Source organism: Cebus imitator, unplaced genomic scaffold, assembly GCF_001604975.1.
Source record: "Cebus imitator isolate Cc_AM_T3 unplaced genomic scaffold, Cebus_imitator-1.0 Scaffold201, whole genome shotgun sequence".
Classification (NCBI taxonomy): domain Eukaryota; kingdom Metazoa; phylum Chordata; class Mammalia; order Primates; family Cebidae; genus Cebus; species Cebus imitator.
Window position 1 is genome coordinate 61526 of NW_016107516.1, and position 19701 is coordinate 81226.

Consider the following 19701-nt stretch of genomic DNA (forward strand, 5'->3'; position numbering starts at 1 on the left):
ACTAAAATATACCATCAACAAAAACAAAGGAGAACTTACTCTTTGGACAAATAGTTAAATATCTACAGCATAAAATGAGCTACAACAAATCCTCTAAAGAAATGAATGACAACCTCATAGAAATCTAAGTATAATACGTAAATATGAAATTCAGAAAAATAAATGTGACTGCCCTATACACATAAGAACTACTAAACCTCATTAGTAAGGTAACGTAAAATTGGAAACAACAAGATACCATTTTTGCCCATATAATAACAAAAAGGTTAATACACAGATAACAACATAGCGGAAGTCAAACTGTAAGGGAAACAGTACTTATATACCCTGATAAACACAGAGTAAAAATCAGTTCAACTTCTTAGGAAGGAAAGTGGACAGCACTTATCGAAATGTCCATGCTTTTTTATCTATGGATCCTAAAATTCCACTTCTAACAATCTCTCCTATAAATATATTCATTCACACGCACCAAGGTTTATTTACAAAGATGTTCAGAATAACGAAAAACTGAAAAAAAAAACCTAAATATTTATCCATAGACTAAAGGCTTATATAAATCATGATACACACACAGTAGAGCTCCCTATGCAGCTGTTTAAAAAGAATGCAGTAGATACAGCAATATATGCATTGACAGAGAAAGTTTCAGGATATTGTTAAATAAAAAACAAGCAAATTGCTAAATATATGATCATACTCATGCAATATAGCCATGTATATCTATGTATTAATTATGTGTATGTAATTGCAAAAAATAAGTTTTGCAATAAAATATACAAATCAACAATGGCTCTCCAGTAGAAGAAATGGATGGAGGGGAGGCCTGGAACACTGTGAAAAGGGAATTTCATTCTTCAGTTTAAGCAGGAGGGACATAATCAGACTATTCCTCTAGAAAGAACACTTTGGCTCTCGTGTGAAGAATAAATTAAGGGTGAGTATGATTAAAGAATGCAATAGCAGACAACTTTAATACTCTAGGTGAAAGATAAGATGACCTGGGCTAATGATGCAGTGGCAATGTGGATGAAGAGGAAAGATAAAACTTGAAACCTCATCAGAAGTAGGATCAACATAACTTGGACTAGTTGTCCAAGGAGAGGATAAAGACAAAGTCTCAAATGACTCCTGGCTCCTGTTTTGCAAGTCCAGGGAGACGGTGATAAGAGCAAAAGACAAGGACTCCTAGAATAACAGCGGATGAGGCAAGAGGATTACTCTGTTTTGTGTGTTCTGAGTTTGAGGAATCAGCAGGATGTACAAATGGCAATCTTAATCACTGAACCTAAATGAACCTAAAGGTGTAGCTATGTGTGATGCAAACAAGACTGCCCATGCTGGAACGGCAGACACTCGGCATGATGCTACCACTCTCCACTCCTGATTCCACAGTAGACATGACTAACAGATGACTCTCTTCCTGCTGGACCCGATCACCTCGGAAGAAACTCATTCGCCATCCCTAACCCAGGTAACATATGGAGAAGAAAAGAAAGCCAAAAACAGAATCTTGGAGAGCTTCAATAATGAAGGGCATTCAGAATAAGAGGAGCCGATGAATAAGACAAGCAAGGAATCACGGGAAAAGGAAAAAGAGGTATGCAGATATACAAAGCAGACAGTTACATAGGCCTGCCTGCTTAACATGACTAGCATGATTATCTGGGAAACTCCCTTTCACGAGTGTAAGAAGCATGAGGATATAATTTATTATCTAAAATGGAACACTTGAGAATAAGCGGGGGGCAGTATTAATAATCCTATCAAGATAATAATAAGGGATATGGAGAGAGACTGCAGCATTTACCAATAAATATGCAGAAGTAAGGCCAAGTGCGGTGACTCACACCTGTACTCCCAGCACTTTGGGAGGGTGAGGCGGGTGAATCATTAGGTCAGGAGTTCGAGACCAGCCTGGCCAACACAGTGAGACCGCAATTCTACTAAAAATACAAAAATTAGCCAACTATGGTGGCGCGTGTCTGTATTCCTGGCTACTGGGGAAGTTGAGGCAAGAGAATCACCTGAACCCAGGAGGCAGAGGTTGCAATGAGCCGAGATTGCACCACTGCACTTCAGCTTGGGCAACAAGAGCAAAACTCCTTCACACACACACACACACGCAGAAGTAATATGAAATAATGAGGCTGATTGCAAAAACATAGATGAGGAACTTGAGGCTCATCTGGCCTTTCTAGTAATCATCTTTGTCACACTCCCCGTCCTGCTTTCTGCCTACCCAAACATTACTAGTCCTACAAGGATAATGACTGGCTCAAAACAATTATTAGCAAGCCACCAACACTAACTGCCCAGACCCACAGCAATGTCCCCACACCAAACTCCTGTTACAGATACTGTAAATTCTAATCAGAACAACCATATTTCCTCTAATTATTTCATTTATATTAATGTTATTAGCCAAATTATATGTTTATGGCTAAATTCATATAATGATGTTCCTCAAACTCAATGTGCCTTGCCACAGTGAGATGTGATCATCGTTAGGGATTACTCTACATACATAATCTCAGATATTAAAATTCTCTCCTCTGATCACTATCTTCTGTTCCCTCATCTCTGCTATTCTCTAAATTCTTTTCCAACTTAATTAACTCTGATGTCAGTATCCCTGATTTACCACTACAGCTTCATCTTCCTCACCCCATCATAACTATTCACCATCAGCAAACATTTACTGAGGGCTTACTATGCGTCAGGCACCCTGAGCGTGATGAAGATATGCAAATTATACACAGAAATTGAGCTTAAAGAGGCCACAGTTTAATAAAGACAAACACATAAAGAAATCATTACAATACAATATGATTGGGGCTAAAATATTGCTACACACTAATTAAAGGGGCAGCAAAGAATGAATTGAATTCCCTGGAAGTATCAGGAACCAGTTGTATTGAGTGATACATGGCACTTCGGGAGACCAAGGTGGGTGGATCACTTGAGGCTGGGAGTTCAAGACCAACCTGACCAACATGGTGAACTAAACATGGTCTCAACTAAAAATACAAAAATAAGTCGGGCATGGTGATGCATGCCTGTAATCCCAGCTACTTGAGAGGCTAAGGCAGGAGAATCACCTGAACCCAGGAGGCAAAGGTTGCAGTGAGCCAAGACTGCCCCACTGCACTCCAGCCTGGGCAATAGAGTGAGACTCTGTCTCAAAAAAAAAAAAAAAAAAAAAAGTGATACATGGAATGAAATGAGCCTGATGTGGAAGCAAAAGAGGGAATATGGCTAGAGATAAGAAAAGCAGAAACAGTCCAGAAGGAAATCTGTGTACGGACTCAAACAGGCTAATGCCTCAAGGAATTCCAAGCAACTCAGAAAGGCCAGAGTGCAAGCCACAGGAGAAAGTAGCCCATAGTGAGCTAGAGGAGCGGGCAGAGGCCACATCATAGCAGGCTGTCCATGCCTCATAAGTGTTGAAGTGGAGGGTCACTAAATTCTTTTAGGGAAGTGGGCAAGGAGCTCATGTTTGTGTTTTTAAAATGAGAATGGAGGCAGAGAGAAGAATTCAAAGGTAATTATGTACATAAGAGATGATGTAGTTATGGCTTAAGGTGGTCATAAGGAGGGGGAGATTCTAGACATATTTAGGCAAATAGGATTAAAAAAGAGTGAACAGTTGGATATTAAATATGAGTGAAGAAAAGGAGTCTTGAACAGCTCAAATTTCTTGGCCGGATGCAGTGGCTCACACCTATAATCCCAGCACTTTGGGAGGCTGAGGTAGGTGGATCACCTGAGGTCAGAGTTCAAGACCAGCTTGGCCAACATGGTGAAACCCCATCTCTATAAAAAACACCCAGCAACACCCAGCTATACAGGAAGTTGAGGCCAGAGAGTCCCTTGAATCTGGGAGGCAGAGGTTGCAGTGAGCCAAGATGCACCACTGCACTCCAGCCTGGGCAACAGAGTGAGACTCAATAAAGAAAAAGAAAAGCTCAAATTTTGGGGTAACTTGGTGGATGCCATAAATGGAGATAAAGTATTGAGGAAGAAAAAACGGAACAATAGGCTTGTGGAGGTAAGATGATGAGTCCATTCACTTTTGAGGTTGAGGGATATTCTACTGACATAACCTATCTACAGCCCATAGTTCTAAAGCTAAGTAGAATGATCTTGATAGTATATACAATTTTAGAATTATTTGGCAATTAAAACTAAGGGAAGGCTGCCCAGGGACAATATATAGAATGGAATGAGAACAATAATACTTAGGGTTCAGAAAGAAAATAAAAAGAGGGTAAAAGTAGACAAAGAAGTGAGGAGCACATCAGCAGGAGGAAGAACAGAAAAGGTGGTGTCACAGAATGTAAGGCAGGCAAGAGTGTCAAGAGAAAGGAGTGCTTAGTGGTACAGCCTTACCTCTGACTCCTCCTGCAGCCGCAGACAGTTATCCAAGAAGAGAAGTGATCGGTCAACAGACTTTCTGGCCCTTTTTATGGAAGTTGCTTCCTTACAAGATACTTCTCCATCGGAGAGGCATTGGAACCAGTCTGGCTGAAGGGCCTGCTGAATTGCCATGAACTTGGAAACAGTCATTTCCACTCGTCCTGAAACACCCCACACAGACGCAGACTGCCATGGAGCAAAATGAGGAATTAGCAGGAGTAAAATGTAAATAAAACAATTAAAATTAAAATTATAAAGCAATAATTCTTTACAACTACAGAGATGGTGACAATTCAATATCCAGACATGGTGGGTAATAGGATCTTACAGCTTACAGAGAATCCTTCAGTGGTCATATAACTTTTGAGGTAGCCCCCAATAATTCTGTGTTCTCTTTTCTAGCCATCTTCCGTTCTCCCCATCCCACCTGCCCCACCCCTACCCAACCCTTGCCGTTCCTGAATACACGACAGACTTTGAATCTCTGCTCTTGATCACACTGTTCCTTTTGACTAACAAACTCCTATTTCTTCTTTTCTTTTAAACTTTTTTTATTGATACATATTTGTACACTTTTATGGGGCACAGGTGAGACTTCTTATATATATAGCACATGTAATAATCATGTCAGGGTATCAGAGTATCCATTACCTCCAGTATTTACTATTTCTAGATGTTGGAACTTCTACTTCTCTACCTGGCAAAATACTGTGTGTCCATTGAAACACTGAGTTCATATATTTAATCTGATCTCCAAACTTCCAAATCGATCACTCCTCTATGCTCTTGCAGTAATTTGTACTTATTTCTTTTATAGAAATGATAGCATTTATTACACCATTCTGTATTTGTCTGACTAGAGTATCCCAATTCATGCTTGTATCCCAAAAGCACAGTCTAGGGTCCTATAAACTTTTAATATCTAGTGTTTACTAGACTGAATTAGATACAGAATTAAAGACTTAAATTTCCTAGTTCACAAGAATATAGATATTAGCAACACTCTATCTTTTAGCTAAAAACAAAACTACCTATTAAGACATTCCAGGTAATTGTTGCTGGGAAAAAAAAAAAAACAAAAAACTACGCTTTGACCCAGCAATCCCATTACTGGGCATATACCCAGAGCAATATAAATCATTCTACCACAAAGATACATGCACACAATTGTTCACTGCGGCACTATTCAAAATAGCAAAACACGAAATCAACCTAAATGTCCATCAATGATAGATTGGATAAAGAAAATGTGGTACATATACCAGGGGATACTATGCAGCCATAAAAAAGAATGAGGTCACCAGGCCTCATTGTAATCCCAGCACTTTGGGAGACCACGGCAGGCAGACCATGACATCAGGAGATTGAGACCATCCTGGCCACCATGGTGAAACTCCATCTCTACTAAAAATACAAAAGTTAGCTGGGCATGGTGGCACATGCCTGTAGTTCCAGCTACTCGGGAGGCTGAGGCAGGAGAATCGCCTGAACCAGGGAGTCAGAGGTTGCAGTGAGGCAAGATCACGCCACTGTACTCTAGACTGGCAACAGAGTGAGGCTGCGTCTCAAAAAAAAAAAAAAAAATATATATATATATATATATATATACACACACATACACATAGAGAGAGAGAGAGAGAGGTCATGTCTTTTGCAGGAACATAGATGGAACTGGAAGCCATTGTCCTTAGCAAACTAATGCAGGAACAAAAAATCAAATACCATACATGTTCTCACTTTTAAGTGGGAGCTAATGATGAGAACACATGGACACAAAGAAGGGAACAACAGACACTGGGGTCTACTTGGGGGTGGAGGGTGAGAGGAAGAAGAGAAGGAGAAAAGAAAACTAATGGATATCAGGCTTAATCCCTCAGTGATGAAATAAGCAGTACAACAAACCCCCATGACACTAATTTACCTATGTAACAAATGTTTACATTACCCCGAACCAAAAACAAAAGTCAAAAAAAGAGGGAAAAAAACTCTATCTTTGGTTACCCTACAGCATCCCTTTTCTTAGACAAGATCAACAAGGACATAGATGGAGAGCCAACATACAGTCATTTTATTTTGTACTAAGGCATCAGAATTATTGTTTAAATGATTCTTCTCTCCCTTATAATTTGGGTAGATAATGGAAGTCAAAGTATTTTATTTCCCCTTTTTTTTTCTTTTTTTTAAGACAGAGTCTTGCTCTGTTACCCAGGATGGAATGCAGTGCAGTAGTGCAATCTTGGCTCACTGCCACCTCTGCCTCCCGGGTTCAAGTGACTCTCTTGCCTCAGCCTCCCAAGTAGCTGGGATTACAGGCCCGTGCCACCACACTCGACTAATTTTTGTATTAGTGTACATGGGGTTTTGCCACGTTGGACAGGCTGGTCTCAAACTCCTAAGCTCAAGCCATCCACCCACCTTGGCCTACCAAAGTGCTGGGATTACAGGCGTGAGTCACCATACCCAGTCCAAGTATGTTCTCCAGAATTCAAACTACAAAATAAATAGAAGCCTAAAACAGGAGAATGAGTAAAAATAGGGTTCTTAGGGGCACAATTAATAAATATCACTGACATTAATAAAGTGAGTGCAGGAAAAGTAATTGTGTTTGTAAAGCAGCAGTACACACTGAAGCCTTGCCAGAACGCTGTCCTAAGGGATAATGCCAATGGGGCCACCTCTCAAGTGAACACTTTTAATGAGGTGCTTTTGATATTGTTCTTCACTAGACTAAACTCTCTGGCTGTAGACCCAGCAGAGAGTATTATATTGAGGTTCTACTATATATAGTTATACATGTGATAATACTCATCAGCAACTTTCCCCACTCTTCCTGAAGTTGTTAAAACTCAAAAAAAGCATGTCAGCAAAAGACTATTGTTTTCCCCTATCATAGTACTTTCTTTTTTTGGCACATATTTGACCCTCTTCTACCCTCAAATTTTTTTGCAACGATGAAAATGCTGAGGATATGGTTTTCCTCATCTTAACCTCATCCTTAGACAACCCTATTCTAACTCTTATAAACCATCCCATCCCATTCCTTATTTCGATATAATTATCGAAATAAGGAAAAGGTATAAGCGATCGTCCCAGGCAGTGGGATCTGGGCATCTGAGGGATACACCACAGGCTGAATTTCTGGGACAAAGCTGCAGCCTTGGAGACCTTTCTGAAAACACACCTTGTTTGTTACATAACCAGCCGGGCAGGGACTGACTGGATCGTGCAGGGAGCAGTACAAGAGTGATTCTGGCATGCCTGTATAAACAAAAGAAAAGAACACTTGAAAGTGCTTACATCAACAATGACACTGTATTATAGCAGGGAATAGCTTCACAGTGTGTACTGCTGAATAAAGCAACTCTAAACATAGTCAATAAGTGGTACTGGACCTTGGAATTACAGGAGGCCTATCAATACGCATAAAAAGATTACTAATCTAAAGAAAGAATTAAATACAATGGTTCATGTCTAATATGTACTGAGTTGTTACAAAGGAAAGATATATCTTAAAGCACAATATATAATGAAAGTATTTAGTGACATGTTGATCTCATTTGATTTTATTTAAAGAATTTAATATCAAATGTGTTCATTCCAGGTACCATCCAAGGGGAACTAGATACTGGAAAGATACAATGATGTGGCTACAAGGTGATCTCACTAACAATAAATTGCAAGAATATCATGGGTCTGTAGGGGCAGAATTTTAGAGAAGCTATAGGATACTGCAAATGGATCTCATTCTTAATAAGTTTCATTGATTCACAATGACAGTTTCTTAGGTTCTTCAGTCAAAAAGACAGTCGTTTTTTAAAAAAATGAAAAAAAATGTTTAGTAAACCATGTGTGCTTAAATATCATATGCTATGGCACATTTTCGCTAAGAAAACAAAAACAGGATTCCACTGAAAAAGACAAAAACAAATAAACAAAGCAAGTTTAAAGCCTCTGTAGTTTTTTTCACTTTATTTTTCATAATTTCGTTATTACAATTATCTCTAGAAAGCTTACATTAGCTATTTTCACTTAATTATATGCTTGTATACTTTAAAGCTGGTTACTAAAATTGGTCTCAGGTCAAGGAGAATGATATTCCATAAATTCCTCTACTAAAATACAGGGCCTTGTGATAACCAACAGGATATCATGCAGTTGCCCTCAGAAGCAGAGGACTGAATAACCAATGGAAACAGGGTTTTCATTCAAGTAAGTCCTAGATGTCGGAAAAAGCTTCAGGAGAAAGTGGTCTACAGAAGAACCGGTGTTCCAGCTGTCACTGCTAAGCTTTCCCTATAAATAAACAGATGCATACATCTGCATATAAACCCCATTTCTGGAATTAAGGATAATATTAACATGTCAGAATATAGCCGTATATAAATGCTTTGTCCTCCCCTGAATGTCTGAGGTTCAAGCATGATGAGATGACTTTAGAGCTCACACATGCCCCATGCAAGCTCTCACTGCTGAGTCAAATAGCTCAGTGACTGGAGGATCTGCCCCCCACCTGTCTACTGCCACTGGGCTCCCACTCCTAACCTGGGTAACTTTTACTCTTCCTTGACCCAGTTAATATGCCCCTCATCTGCTCTCTCAAGAATCCCTTCTCTCGGTTTTTATGGAGGCTTAAAGAAAAAAAATCCTTTCTTTATCCCGACCACCTTGCAGGTTATATGCTCCGCCAGAGCAGGTAATATGCTCTGCCCCCTGGCCTGTCATAATATACATGCATATCCCTAATCCTGTAAAGCAGTCACCACAATTTTTACTAGAAGTCTCTATCTTTATCCCAGCAGGTTCCAAATTCCATGAGAGTAGCAACTGTTTCCTATTCAATCTTGACTTGCCGATGCCTGGTTCTTAGATGTTCAAAAAACACTTACTAAAATTATGATTGAATAAATACATGAATGAAAGATCAAAGAGGCAATAGCACCTCCAAACTCCAAATTAACACATCACAAGGCACATATACATAACTTAATCTTTACCTATAAACTTTCCAACTCCTTCCTTATATTCTGTCAAGACTTCATGATGTTCTGCCCTATAAGCAAAACAGAAAAATACATAACAAAATAATGCATCATTGTATGAATACTCTGTACAACTAAAGCCCTCTTCTCCTCACCCAAATAAGTTACATCATAGTAAATATTGTCTTGAATTACACCATTATTCAAGAGTTCTAACTAACTAGGCTAGGTTCATTAGCCAGAACAAAGGCCTTCAATTTGCTAGTGGTTCTGTGAGACATCAAACTGGTAAAGATCAGCTCCTTCAGAATACTTGAATTTTCTTCTTTCTCTTGCCCCTTTAAAATTGCTGTTATTAACACAATTCTACAGAGTATTGTGTTAACTGCTCATATAGTAGGCTTTTCAATTAAGAATAAAGTCAGGGCCAGGCGCGGTGGCTCAAGCCTGTAATCCCAGCACTTTGGGAGGCCGAGGCGGGTGGATCACGAGGTCAAGAGATCGAGACCATCCTGGTCAACATGGTGAAACCCCGTCTCTACTAAAAATACAAAAAATTAGCTGGGCATGGTGGTGCATGCCTGTAATCCCAGCTACTCAGGAGGCTGAGGCAGGAGAATTGCCTGAACCCAGGAGGCGGAGGTTGCGGTGAGCCGAGATCGCGCCATTGCACTCCAGCCTGGGTAACATGAGTGAAACTCTGTCCCAAAAAAAAAAAAAAAAAAAAGAAGGATACTATGTCAAAAAAAAAAAAAAAAAAAAAAGAATAAAGTCAGTATATATATTACACAAAATGATCTAACTTTTTTAGCTCTGCTTCCATAAAGTAGTACTAGCAAGTATATGTGCAAAGACAGAAATAACTTTGAAGCTGGTGCATGATGACAGCCCCTGACCTCCAAGTATAGCTCTCACAGAGCATTCGCTGCCCTGTCACCCCTGGGAGCAGTGGCAATGGGGCAGTATGGGACTGTAGGACTGGAGGAAAACTGAAGCAGATCTAATATACAGGTCTGGCCTGTGGCATCCAGCTTAGGGCCAGATGATGTATAATATTTGATACCTCTCTTCTGATTTCATTATGAAAATCAACAAATTATATACATAAATAAAATATTTCTCTTTTTTGTACCTAAGGTAATTAGGCTGCTACCAGAGTTGATACTTGAATCATCAGTTCTAACACTTACAGGGATGACAGCGTAAGCTGAACCATGGCAGGAACCCCGTGGATATTACGCAGCGTGTGATGAGTGAGGTGTGGGGCAGAGCCAGTCTTGGTGTACAGAAGGCAGCCTGGAATGTCCATGGTGTGGTCCCTTGTTTTGCCCAGGTTTTTTATTTTTCCTAGGCGACAGCCATTAACTACCTTGGTAAGACTCAGCTTCATCCTAAGGAATTCTTCTAGGTCCTGACAAGAAGAGAGCACCAAGTATAAAAGGAGCTTCACAACACCTAAAGGCCAAGCATTTTGTAAAAAAAAAAAAAAAAAAAAAAACTTCAGAAAAATGAATGATAGCATGTTTATTACTTCTTCCAGTCTAAACATTTTCTTAGATATCAGGAACAGGGGAATGAGAAAAGACACAAAGACAGTAAGTTACCTTCCCTAAGGTTCTAGAACAATATGTTGGCATCAACTAATTTTAAATTTAGTCATGGCATTTTTGTCTGAGCTGATGAAAACTGAACAAATGAAAGAACAGAAGTAGAAAGACTAATCATGGAAAGAATGCCATGAAGCCAAGGCTCTCTCAGCCTTGAAAATGCGTATAGAGAACAGTCACACTGCTTAGGCCGATGGATTACTGAGATAATCCAATTTTTTCCTTTCTCCAATTTGAGAGAATGCTAAGTCAATATAGCAATTTTTTCCTAATAATGCTGTTAAGTGAGAAAAAACAGCATCCTGATGTTTATTAAAATATATGGAAGAATAAATGTTAAAAGATAAACATTATCTCTGTGGTGGGATCATTTTCCAATTTGTTCTTATATGGTATCCAAACAGAAGTGAGAAATGGTGTGGAGCATACACGTGATCCATAAGCAATGTGTCATTACTTTCATAACTGAGAAAGACTAATATTTGTTTAAAGGAAAAACAAACTTTCTAACCTCTATAGATATACAGGGGAAAAAATCAAAAAACATTATTAATTATTTGTTGGCTGCTCCTAAATGATTTAGTATTCAGTGAAGCAAAATAACAGGTTCCAGTTTTAAAATGCACTACAGAACTTGATAAGCACATAAAATCATCTGCTAAATGTCACCAGACATACCAACATTTTACAAACACTTCATTACATCTCTACAGCAAGTACCATACCTTCTGGAATTCTTGAAAACTGGGCCAGGCCCAGTTTTATTAGTTGGTGAATGAGCTATCAGAGAGGCTCCAACCTTAGATCTCACTTTCTTTTCTTTTCTTTTTTCTTTGACACAGAGCTCTGTCACCCAGGCTGGAGTGCAGTGGCATGATCTCGCCTCCCTGCTACCTCCGCCTCTGGGTTTAAGAGATTCTCCTGCCTCAGCCTCCCAAATAGTTGGGATTACAGGTGTGTACTGCCATGCCCAGCTAATTTTTATATTTTTAGTAGAGATGGAGTTTCACCACGTTGGCCAGGCTGGTCTCAAACTCCTGACCTCAGGTGATGTGCCTGCCTTGGCCTCCCAAAGTGCTGGGATAATAGGCGTGAGCTACTGTGCTTGGTCAGATCCCATTTTCTTAACCGTACTCTGAAAGCCAACCATTGTTAAAATGTCACCAAATAAATAAGACTTACCTATCATTAGTTAAATATATTCAAGAATGAAAACATTACTTTTTTGGAGGCCATAAATTCTTATATTTAAATAAAATAGCCATCTCTGTCATTAGAATATTAGACATAATAATAACTACTTTCTATAAGGTCTAAGAAGAGATTTTATGCTAAACACAAATTATAAAAACTAATATACGTTTGATTAAAACCTGTTCAATTTTCTATAACTATAACATCATTCTTTCAAATTATCACAAAGATAGAAACATAAAAATAAGTGTCATTAGAACCCACAGAAATGGAGGCTGGTAAGGGGAAAATGTTACATTTTAATAAATACCATAAAAGCTATTATTTTTATTTTTACAAACCCTGTTGTTACACATTTAAACTGCTAAAACAAGAAGGTTCATTTCAAAAAATTGTGAAACTACCCTTCTAAGCTAATAAATATATATTCTAGAAAATATAAGAATTATATTGCTTACCTATGTATCAGATAATACTGATTTCAAGTGATAAAAATATATTTTATATTTTAAACCAACAGAGCTCTAACACGAAATTTAAGACAGCATTCTGTAATCTAAGTAGCTCTGGAGAATTGAAGCAGGAGGAAGCACAAAGATGAGAAATGCACTCCAAAGCTTAATGAATCAACACCTGTTGTTCTGACTGAATATTGAAATCAACCAATACGGAACACTAGATTTCTTGAAACATAAATAAGAACCAATGAAAATTTAATGGACCAGAGTTTTTAAATGCTGCAGTAACTTATGCATTTCCTACTCTCACATACATCTGAGAACAGAAGAAACTGTGTTGCCTGGAGCTGTTTCAGAAAGGGCTAGAGACAAGAACTTGCTGGCTCCTCCAAAAATACTCTCTCATCTGAGCTGTGTAACGTACGTAGAGAGTTTAAATGTATGCATGTGAACTGTGTTTTTTAAATTAAATTCACATAAATGTATGAAGAACCTTCATTATGAAGAACCTTCATTGGGTAAAACTAGTACGTTTGAAAAATGAAGTGTAGAATTTTAGAATTTACTAACTTTTTAAATTTCTCCCCAACAAATCCATGCTTTCATTTCTCCAGTTTATTAATAAATGACATGAACGACTGACAACCAAAGCTTCAGATGAGCATGTGATAATCTGCTTTTCCATACTGTATTAATTCAATTCCAGGTAAAAACAACAAACTCCATTGCTTTAGTAAACCTGTGCTTAATATCCCAGTATTAGATAATTGCCATTAGACTTTAGCAATGCTGAAAATAGTTTATAGAGTTCCATTACTACCAGAGACTCCTACCTGGAAATTCCTCATTACCACCTCACCACCATCACCCCTTCTGCCATTTTATTATAACGAGTCTGAGACTAGGCCTGCTTAGTCAGAGGCTTGTCTAGAACCCAGGTCTCCTGCAAAGAAGCCTGTACTCTTTTTATTATGTCTTTTTTTTTTTTTTTTTTTGAGACAAGGTCTCACTCTACTGCCCAGGCTGGAGTGCAGTGGTACAATCATGGCTCACTGTAGCCTTGATATCCCAGGCTCAAGTGATCCTCCCACCTCAGCCTCCTAAGTAGCTGAGACTAAAGGTGCCCAAATACCACACCTGATTAACTAAAAAAAAAATTTGTAGATATAGGGTCTCAAACTCCTGGGCTCAAATGATCCTGCCTTGACCTTCAAAAGTGCTGGGATTACAGGTGTGAGCCACCGCACCCAGCCAATTATGCCTTTTAAGTGAGAGTAAATTTAACATGCTAGGAGATGTATTCAGATTTTTATTTTTTTAGAATATCTTGCAGCATACCATGAGCACTTAAAGAACAAGATTTTTCAAAAGTGTATGTGAAATCTATGAAACACCTTTTTGTTTTTTTCCCCTAGAACACACTGTGGAAAGTCACAAAAAGAAGGCGACTTTTGGTTGGGCACGTTGGTTCATGCCTATAATCCCAGCAGTTTGGGAGGCCAAGGTGGGCAGATCACTTGTGCCCAGGAGTTCAAGACCAGAGTGGGCAAAATAACAAAACACTATCTCTACAAAAAATACAAAAACTAGCCAGGAATGATGGCATGCACCTGTAGTCCCAGCTACTTGGGAAGCTGAGGTAGGAGGATCCCTAGAGCCAGGGAGGCAGAGATTGCCGTAAGCCATGATTGCGCCACTGGCACTCCAGCCTGGGCAACAGAGGGAAATCCTGCCTCCAAAACAAAAGAAAAGGAAAAGGAAAGGAAGGAGGAAAGGACAGGAGAGGAGAGGAAAGGAACGGAAGCGGAATGGAACAGAAAGAAAGGAGGGAAAGGAAGGAAAGGAAAAGAAGGAAGGGAAAGGAAGGAAAGGGAAAGAAAAGAAAAGAAAGTAGCTCTTAAGTCCTTTAACCTGTGCCAACAGAATTACACAGGGGCTCAAAGATTAACCACCTGCTGCTGCTCCCTCCAGGGCCTTACAGTCTTGTACTGCTTGGTGCTGGCTGGCTGGCCACTGGGATATAGGCTCCTGCCTGGTAAGCTGAGCCTCCTGATCTTTTCTATACACCCAGCACAGAGTCATCAATCAGGGTCAGGCTCAAATCTTTCAACCTCAGAGACTAAACAATAAAATCAGTACACACAATTATTTATTCTGAGAACCAAAAGAGACAAAGTGGACCAGTCAGCGCATGCTTGCCCTATAGAATACAATACACGAAGCCAAATATGCTGTGCAAGCATAGAATCGGAATGGGAAGAATAAGATACAATTATATACATAAAGGCAACTAACAGGAAACCCACTGGTTCTGGTAATACAGTACCTCCATCCACAGTTCTGCTTTCCAGTTTCAGTTACCCATGGACATTTGAGGTCCAAACATATTAAATGGAAAATTCCAGAAATAAACATAAGTTTGAAATTGCACACCATTCTGAGTAGCATAATGAAATCTCTCGCCATTTTGCTCTGTTCCACCCAGGACGTGAGTCATCCCTTCATCCAGCGTCTTCATGCGGTAGACACTACTTGCCCCTTAGTTACTTAGGAGCTGTCTCACTGATCAGATCAACTGTCACTGTATTGCAGTGCTTGTGTTCGTTACCCTTATTTTATTTACGACTGGCCCCACAGCACAAGAGTCGTGATGCTGGCAATATGGATATGCCAGAGAGAAGCCATAAAGTGATTCCTTATGAGAAAAGGTGAAAGTTCTCCAACTAGGAAAAGACTGTTTGCTGAGGTAACTAAGATCTACCATGGTAAGAACAAAATCTATTCATGAAAGTGTGAAAGAAGGAAAAAGAGCCGGGCGCGGTGGCTCAAGCCTGTAATCCCAGCACTTTGGGAGGCCGAGGCGGGTGGATCACGAGGTCAAGAGATTGAGACCATCCTGGTCAACATGGTGAAACTCCGTCTCTACTAAAAATACAAAACATTAGCTGGGCATGGTGGCGCGTGCCTGTAGCTGCTCAGGAGGCTGAGGCAGGAGAATTGCCTGAACCCAGGAGGCGGAGGTTGCGGGGAGCCGAGATCACGCCATTGCACTCCAGCCTGGGTAACAAGAGTGAAACTCCGTCTCGAAAAAAAAAAAAAGGAAAAAGAAATCAATGCTAGTTTTGTTGTCACACGTCGAACTGCGAAAGCTATGGCCAGTGTGTGGTAAGTGATAAGTTAAGATGGAAAAGACAGGAAATGTGTGGGTGGAAGATGTGAACGGAAAACATGTTCCAACTGACAGTAACATGTTGCACCAAAAAGCACTGGGCCTATGTGAAGACTTCAGCAAAGGATCTCCTGAAACAGGGTTAATCCCTTACTGTGCCTAATTAATAAATTAAACTTTATTATAGGTATATATAGATAGGAAACATCATACTATTACCTACCTATCTATCTATCTATCTATCTGTGGCTTGGATCTGTCTGTCTATCTATCTATGGTTTGGATCTATCCATCTATCCACCTACCTACCTACCTACCTACTTACCTGGACTTTGGAATCATCTGCAGTTTCTGGCATCCACGAGGGGTTTTGGAACATATTCCCCACAGATAAGGGAAGATTACCAAATAACCAATCTCAGATTCTCCAAGGTTCAACACAAGGATTCGCTAATAGTATAGAGGCAGCCAGACTGGAAGCCCAGGTAAGTCTAAGACTTGCCTTTCTCTCAAAGACTTTTTAGTTTCATCCTTGTGTGAGGAAAGAATGAGCACATTCCAGAAGTTCCCATCTTTTAACAAACAAGTCTCAAGTGTGATTAATCATCCACTCAGTCCTGAAGTCCTCTTCTCTCGTCTCTCATCTTACCTTCCCACTCTTTCCTCAAATGAAGAAACAACCTTCTTCATTCTTAATTGAAAGTCTGTAATTGTAAGTCCTTGGTAACTCCAAAGGACATTGGCCACCATGTTCTTAGAGGCAGAGACGGGCTCTTCTGTGATATAATATAATGCTTTAATCCCAAATTTAATTCTCCTAACTTTGAAGATGAAATTTGAAATACTCAGCTTAGAATACTGAACCCACTCAGTCAGCTGGAGAGAAACATCCACTTGGCTTTCTCTACAGTGAAAGATTTTGGTGCTACGTACTCACTTCTGTTGTTTGGGGCTTCATAAAAGTTCCACCCTAATCACAGTAACTCAACATGTTACTGAAGAAAAAAATAAGCAAGGAAAAGCAGATTTAAGATTTAAGGGTTTAAGAAAAAGTATTAGAATAAACTGCTATTGTCAGTGATTCTGTTTTGTGGGGATGAATGCAAATATTTAAAAATCCGAGGAAAACATCAGAGAATGTATTATACTTCAGCTGGAAATCAACATTTAAAAACATAAAATGGAGGCCGGGCGCGGTGGCTCAAGCCTGTAATCCCAGCACTTTGGGAGGCCGAGGCAGGTGGATCACGAGGTCAAGAGATCGAGACCATCCTGGTCAACATGGTGAAACCCCGTCTCTACTAAAAAAAAAAAAAATTAGCTGGGCATGGTGGCGCTTGCCTGTAATCCCAGCTACTCAGGAGGCTGAGGCAGGAGAATTGCCTGAACCCAGGAGGCGGAGGTTGCGGTGAGCCGAGATCGCGCCATTGCACTCCAGCCTGGGTAACATGAGTGAAACTCCATCTCAAAAAAAAAAAAACATAAAATGGAATTTTGTCCAGAGCTAGAAAAACCAAGTCCTTCTTTCTTCATTTACTGTTCAGACTATGGTAAATGTTCTTTATAACTGCACTTCTTTTCTAAAGGCTCGAATACATTGTTATTATAAAGTAATAAAATAGTACACACACATATTCATGTACATATATTTTAAAACATGCTTTGAGAATGATACTTCCTTTTTCCCAAGGAAAGGTCAGGAAATAGACCAACAGTCTCCAAAATATTAACTAGTTTTTATTTGCCTTTATTCACCCCTTCCCTTTTCACTTGTGGGTCTCTCCTAATACTTCTGGTGTCACAGATGGAGTTCCTGAGAAAGTCTTAAGGAAAAACCATTAAAAGTGTAAAGACAAATGACAGGCTGTCAGTGGACGTGTACCTTTACAAGGACTAACAAAGATTCCCTGCACTTATGGCAACACTGTACCTGTCCTAACACTTCCAGTGGCACCCACCACCTTTACTCTTTATTTATCAGGAGAGAAGGGATTTTTAAATGTTTCCTGGGTGGATTCTCTACATACTGTCATGGAAATGTCCAAAATTTCCTAAGTCAAAAGATGGTCATATTTTTTGTGAAAGGAAAGCAGTATATATAAGTACACATCTGCATCTCTTCCCCCTCTCCGCCTAACATGTACACTTTCTATAATGATAGTATATGCATAGAAAAACGTCTGAAGGATTTTTAAACAATGTGGTGTAATGAGCTGACTGAGAAATGACACATAGAAATGAAGAATGCTGGCCGGGCGCGGTGGCTCACACCTATAATCCCAGCACTCTGGGAGGCCAAGGTGGGTGGACCACCTGAGGTCAGAAGTTCGAGACCAGCCTAGCCAACATGGTGAAACCCCACCTCTACTAGAAATACAAAAATCAGCCAGGCATGGTGGCACGTGCCTGTAATCCCAGCTACTCTGGAGGCTGCGACAGGAGAATCGCTTGAACCCAGGAGGCAGTGAGCCAAGATTGTGCCCCTTCACTCCAGACTGTAAGACTCCATCTCAGCAACAACAATAAAAAAAAAAAAAAAAAAAAAAAAAAAAAAAAAAAAAAAAAAAGAAAGAAAGAAAAGAAAGAAAGAAAAAAGAAATGAAGAACGCTACACTTCTAGAAAACAATAACTGAAGATTCTTCCAAGGCATTTGGAAATCCTTACACCATTTCGTAGGGGGAAAAAGATACTGAATGAGGTTAAACTTTGTTAAGCGTGTGTGTGTTAAAAATTCAGAAGTAACTGTTAAAAACGATTAGTGACAGAATAACATAATTTCCAAACTCTCTGGAGAGAGAAGTGGGAAGATAAAGAAAAATGGATTAATCTAATAAAAGGCAAGAAAGAAAAAGAGACTAAAAAAAAGAAATAGAAAACATCAAATAAGATGGTGGAAGTCCAAATGTCAGTAATCACAATAAAAGTTAAATTAAATTCACATACAGAAAGACATAACAATAGCCACGAACATTTAATGGGTACTTACTGCGTATTAAGCACTGTTCTTTACATATTCACTCCATTAATCCTCATATCAAATGCATAATATAGATGCTATTACTATCCACATTTTTATGGCTGGGGAAACTGAGGCTGATAAAATCACCAGTTGGTAACTGGCAGAGGTAGTACTTCAATTATTTAAGTCTAGCTTTCAATGCTGTACTCTAAAAGGCTGGAAGCTTAGAAGTTCCATCTGGTCCATAAGCACATTATAATCATAGTTTCCATTTTGCTATAGTGTTCTTGCTCTTTTCCCTTTCTCCCTCTCACCTCTAATCCATCCTCTCAGAATCTGCGATCTTTCTCCATTCTCATACAAACATTTAAACATACTTGTATATGGGAGGGAGTGCTTTTATAAAAATGAAAACATACTATACTAGCAATATATGCACTTCTCTGGAATTTGCTTTTCTCTCAAGAACAAACATTAGACCTCTTTCCTGAAGAAGAGACATAAAGCTAACTTACCCTTTTGAAAGAACTACTTCGTTATACTGCATAGTCTGTATGAACACAATTTATTCAACCAGCTTTCAGATAGACCACTGACAGGTCCTAGGATCGCTGCAACAGTTTGAGGGCACAGCTTCCCTAGCCTCATTTTCACCAATTTCAAGTTAACTTTAGTTTACATTTCCTGGCAGAATGTTTTACATACACTTATATTTAATCATTACAATACTCCAGTGATTCAGGTATTATCGTCCCCAGTTTGCTAATGAGAAAACAGGGTCTCTGAGTTATTAAACAAGTTGCCTAAGGTCATATAGCCACAAAGTAGCTGAATCCAAAACTCCTGTTCTAAATCTTTACTCTGCTTTGTAAACCCATTTGGCACTCCTGAATGAGCTGTCTTTGGAAACATCTC

At 39.4% G+C, this 19701-nt stretch overlaps 1 protein-coding gene across 3 annotated transcripts in view; it reads right to left on the minus strand.

The window, feature by feature from the left end:
* QTRT2 (queuine tRNA-ribosyltransferase accessory subunit 2) overlaps window positions 1-19701 on the minus strand; it is a 31619-nt gene that overhangs the window by 11395 nt on the left and 523 nt on the right. Inside the window, exons 2-5 of one of the 3 annotated variants that reach the window (XM_017547723.2) lie at window positions 10589-10809; window positions 9414-9469; window positions 7601-7677; window positions 4393-4605 (exon numbers count right to left, since the gene is read on the minus strand). In XM_017547723.2, coding sequence (XP_017403212.1) covers window positions 4393-4605; window positions 7601-7677; window positions 9414-9469; window positions 10589-10788 — 546 coding nt within the window. In that variant the 5' untranslated portion in view covers window positions 10789-10809. The remainder of the gene's footprint in view (window positions 1-4392; window positions 4606-7600; window positions 7678-9413; window positions 9470-10588; window positions 10810-19701) is intronic. The other 2 variants (XM_017547724.2, XM_037745436.1) reach the window with 2 other exon arrangements.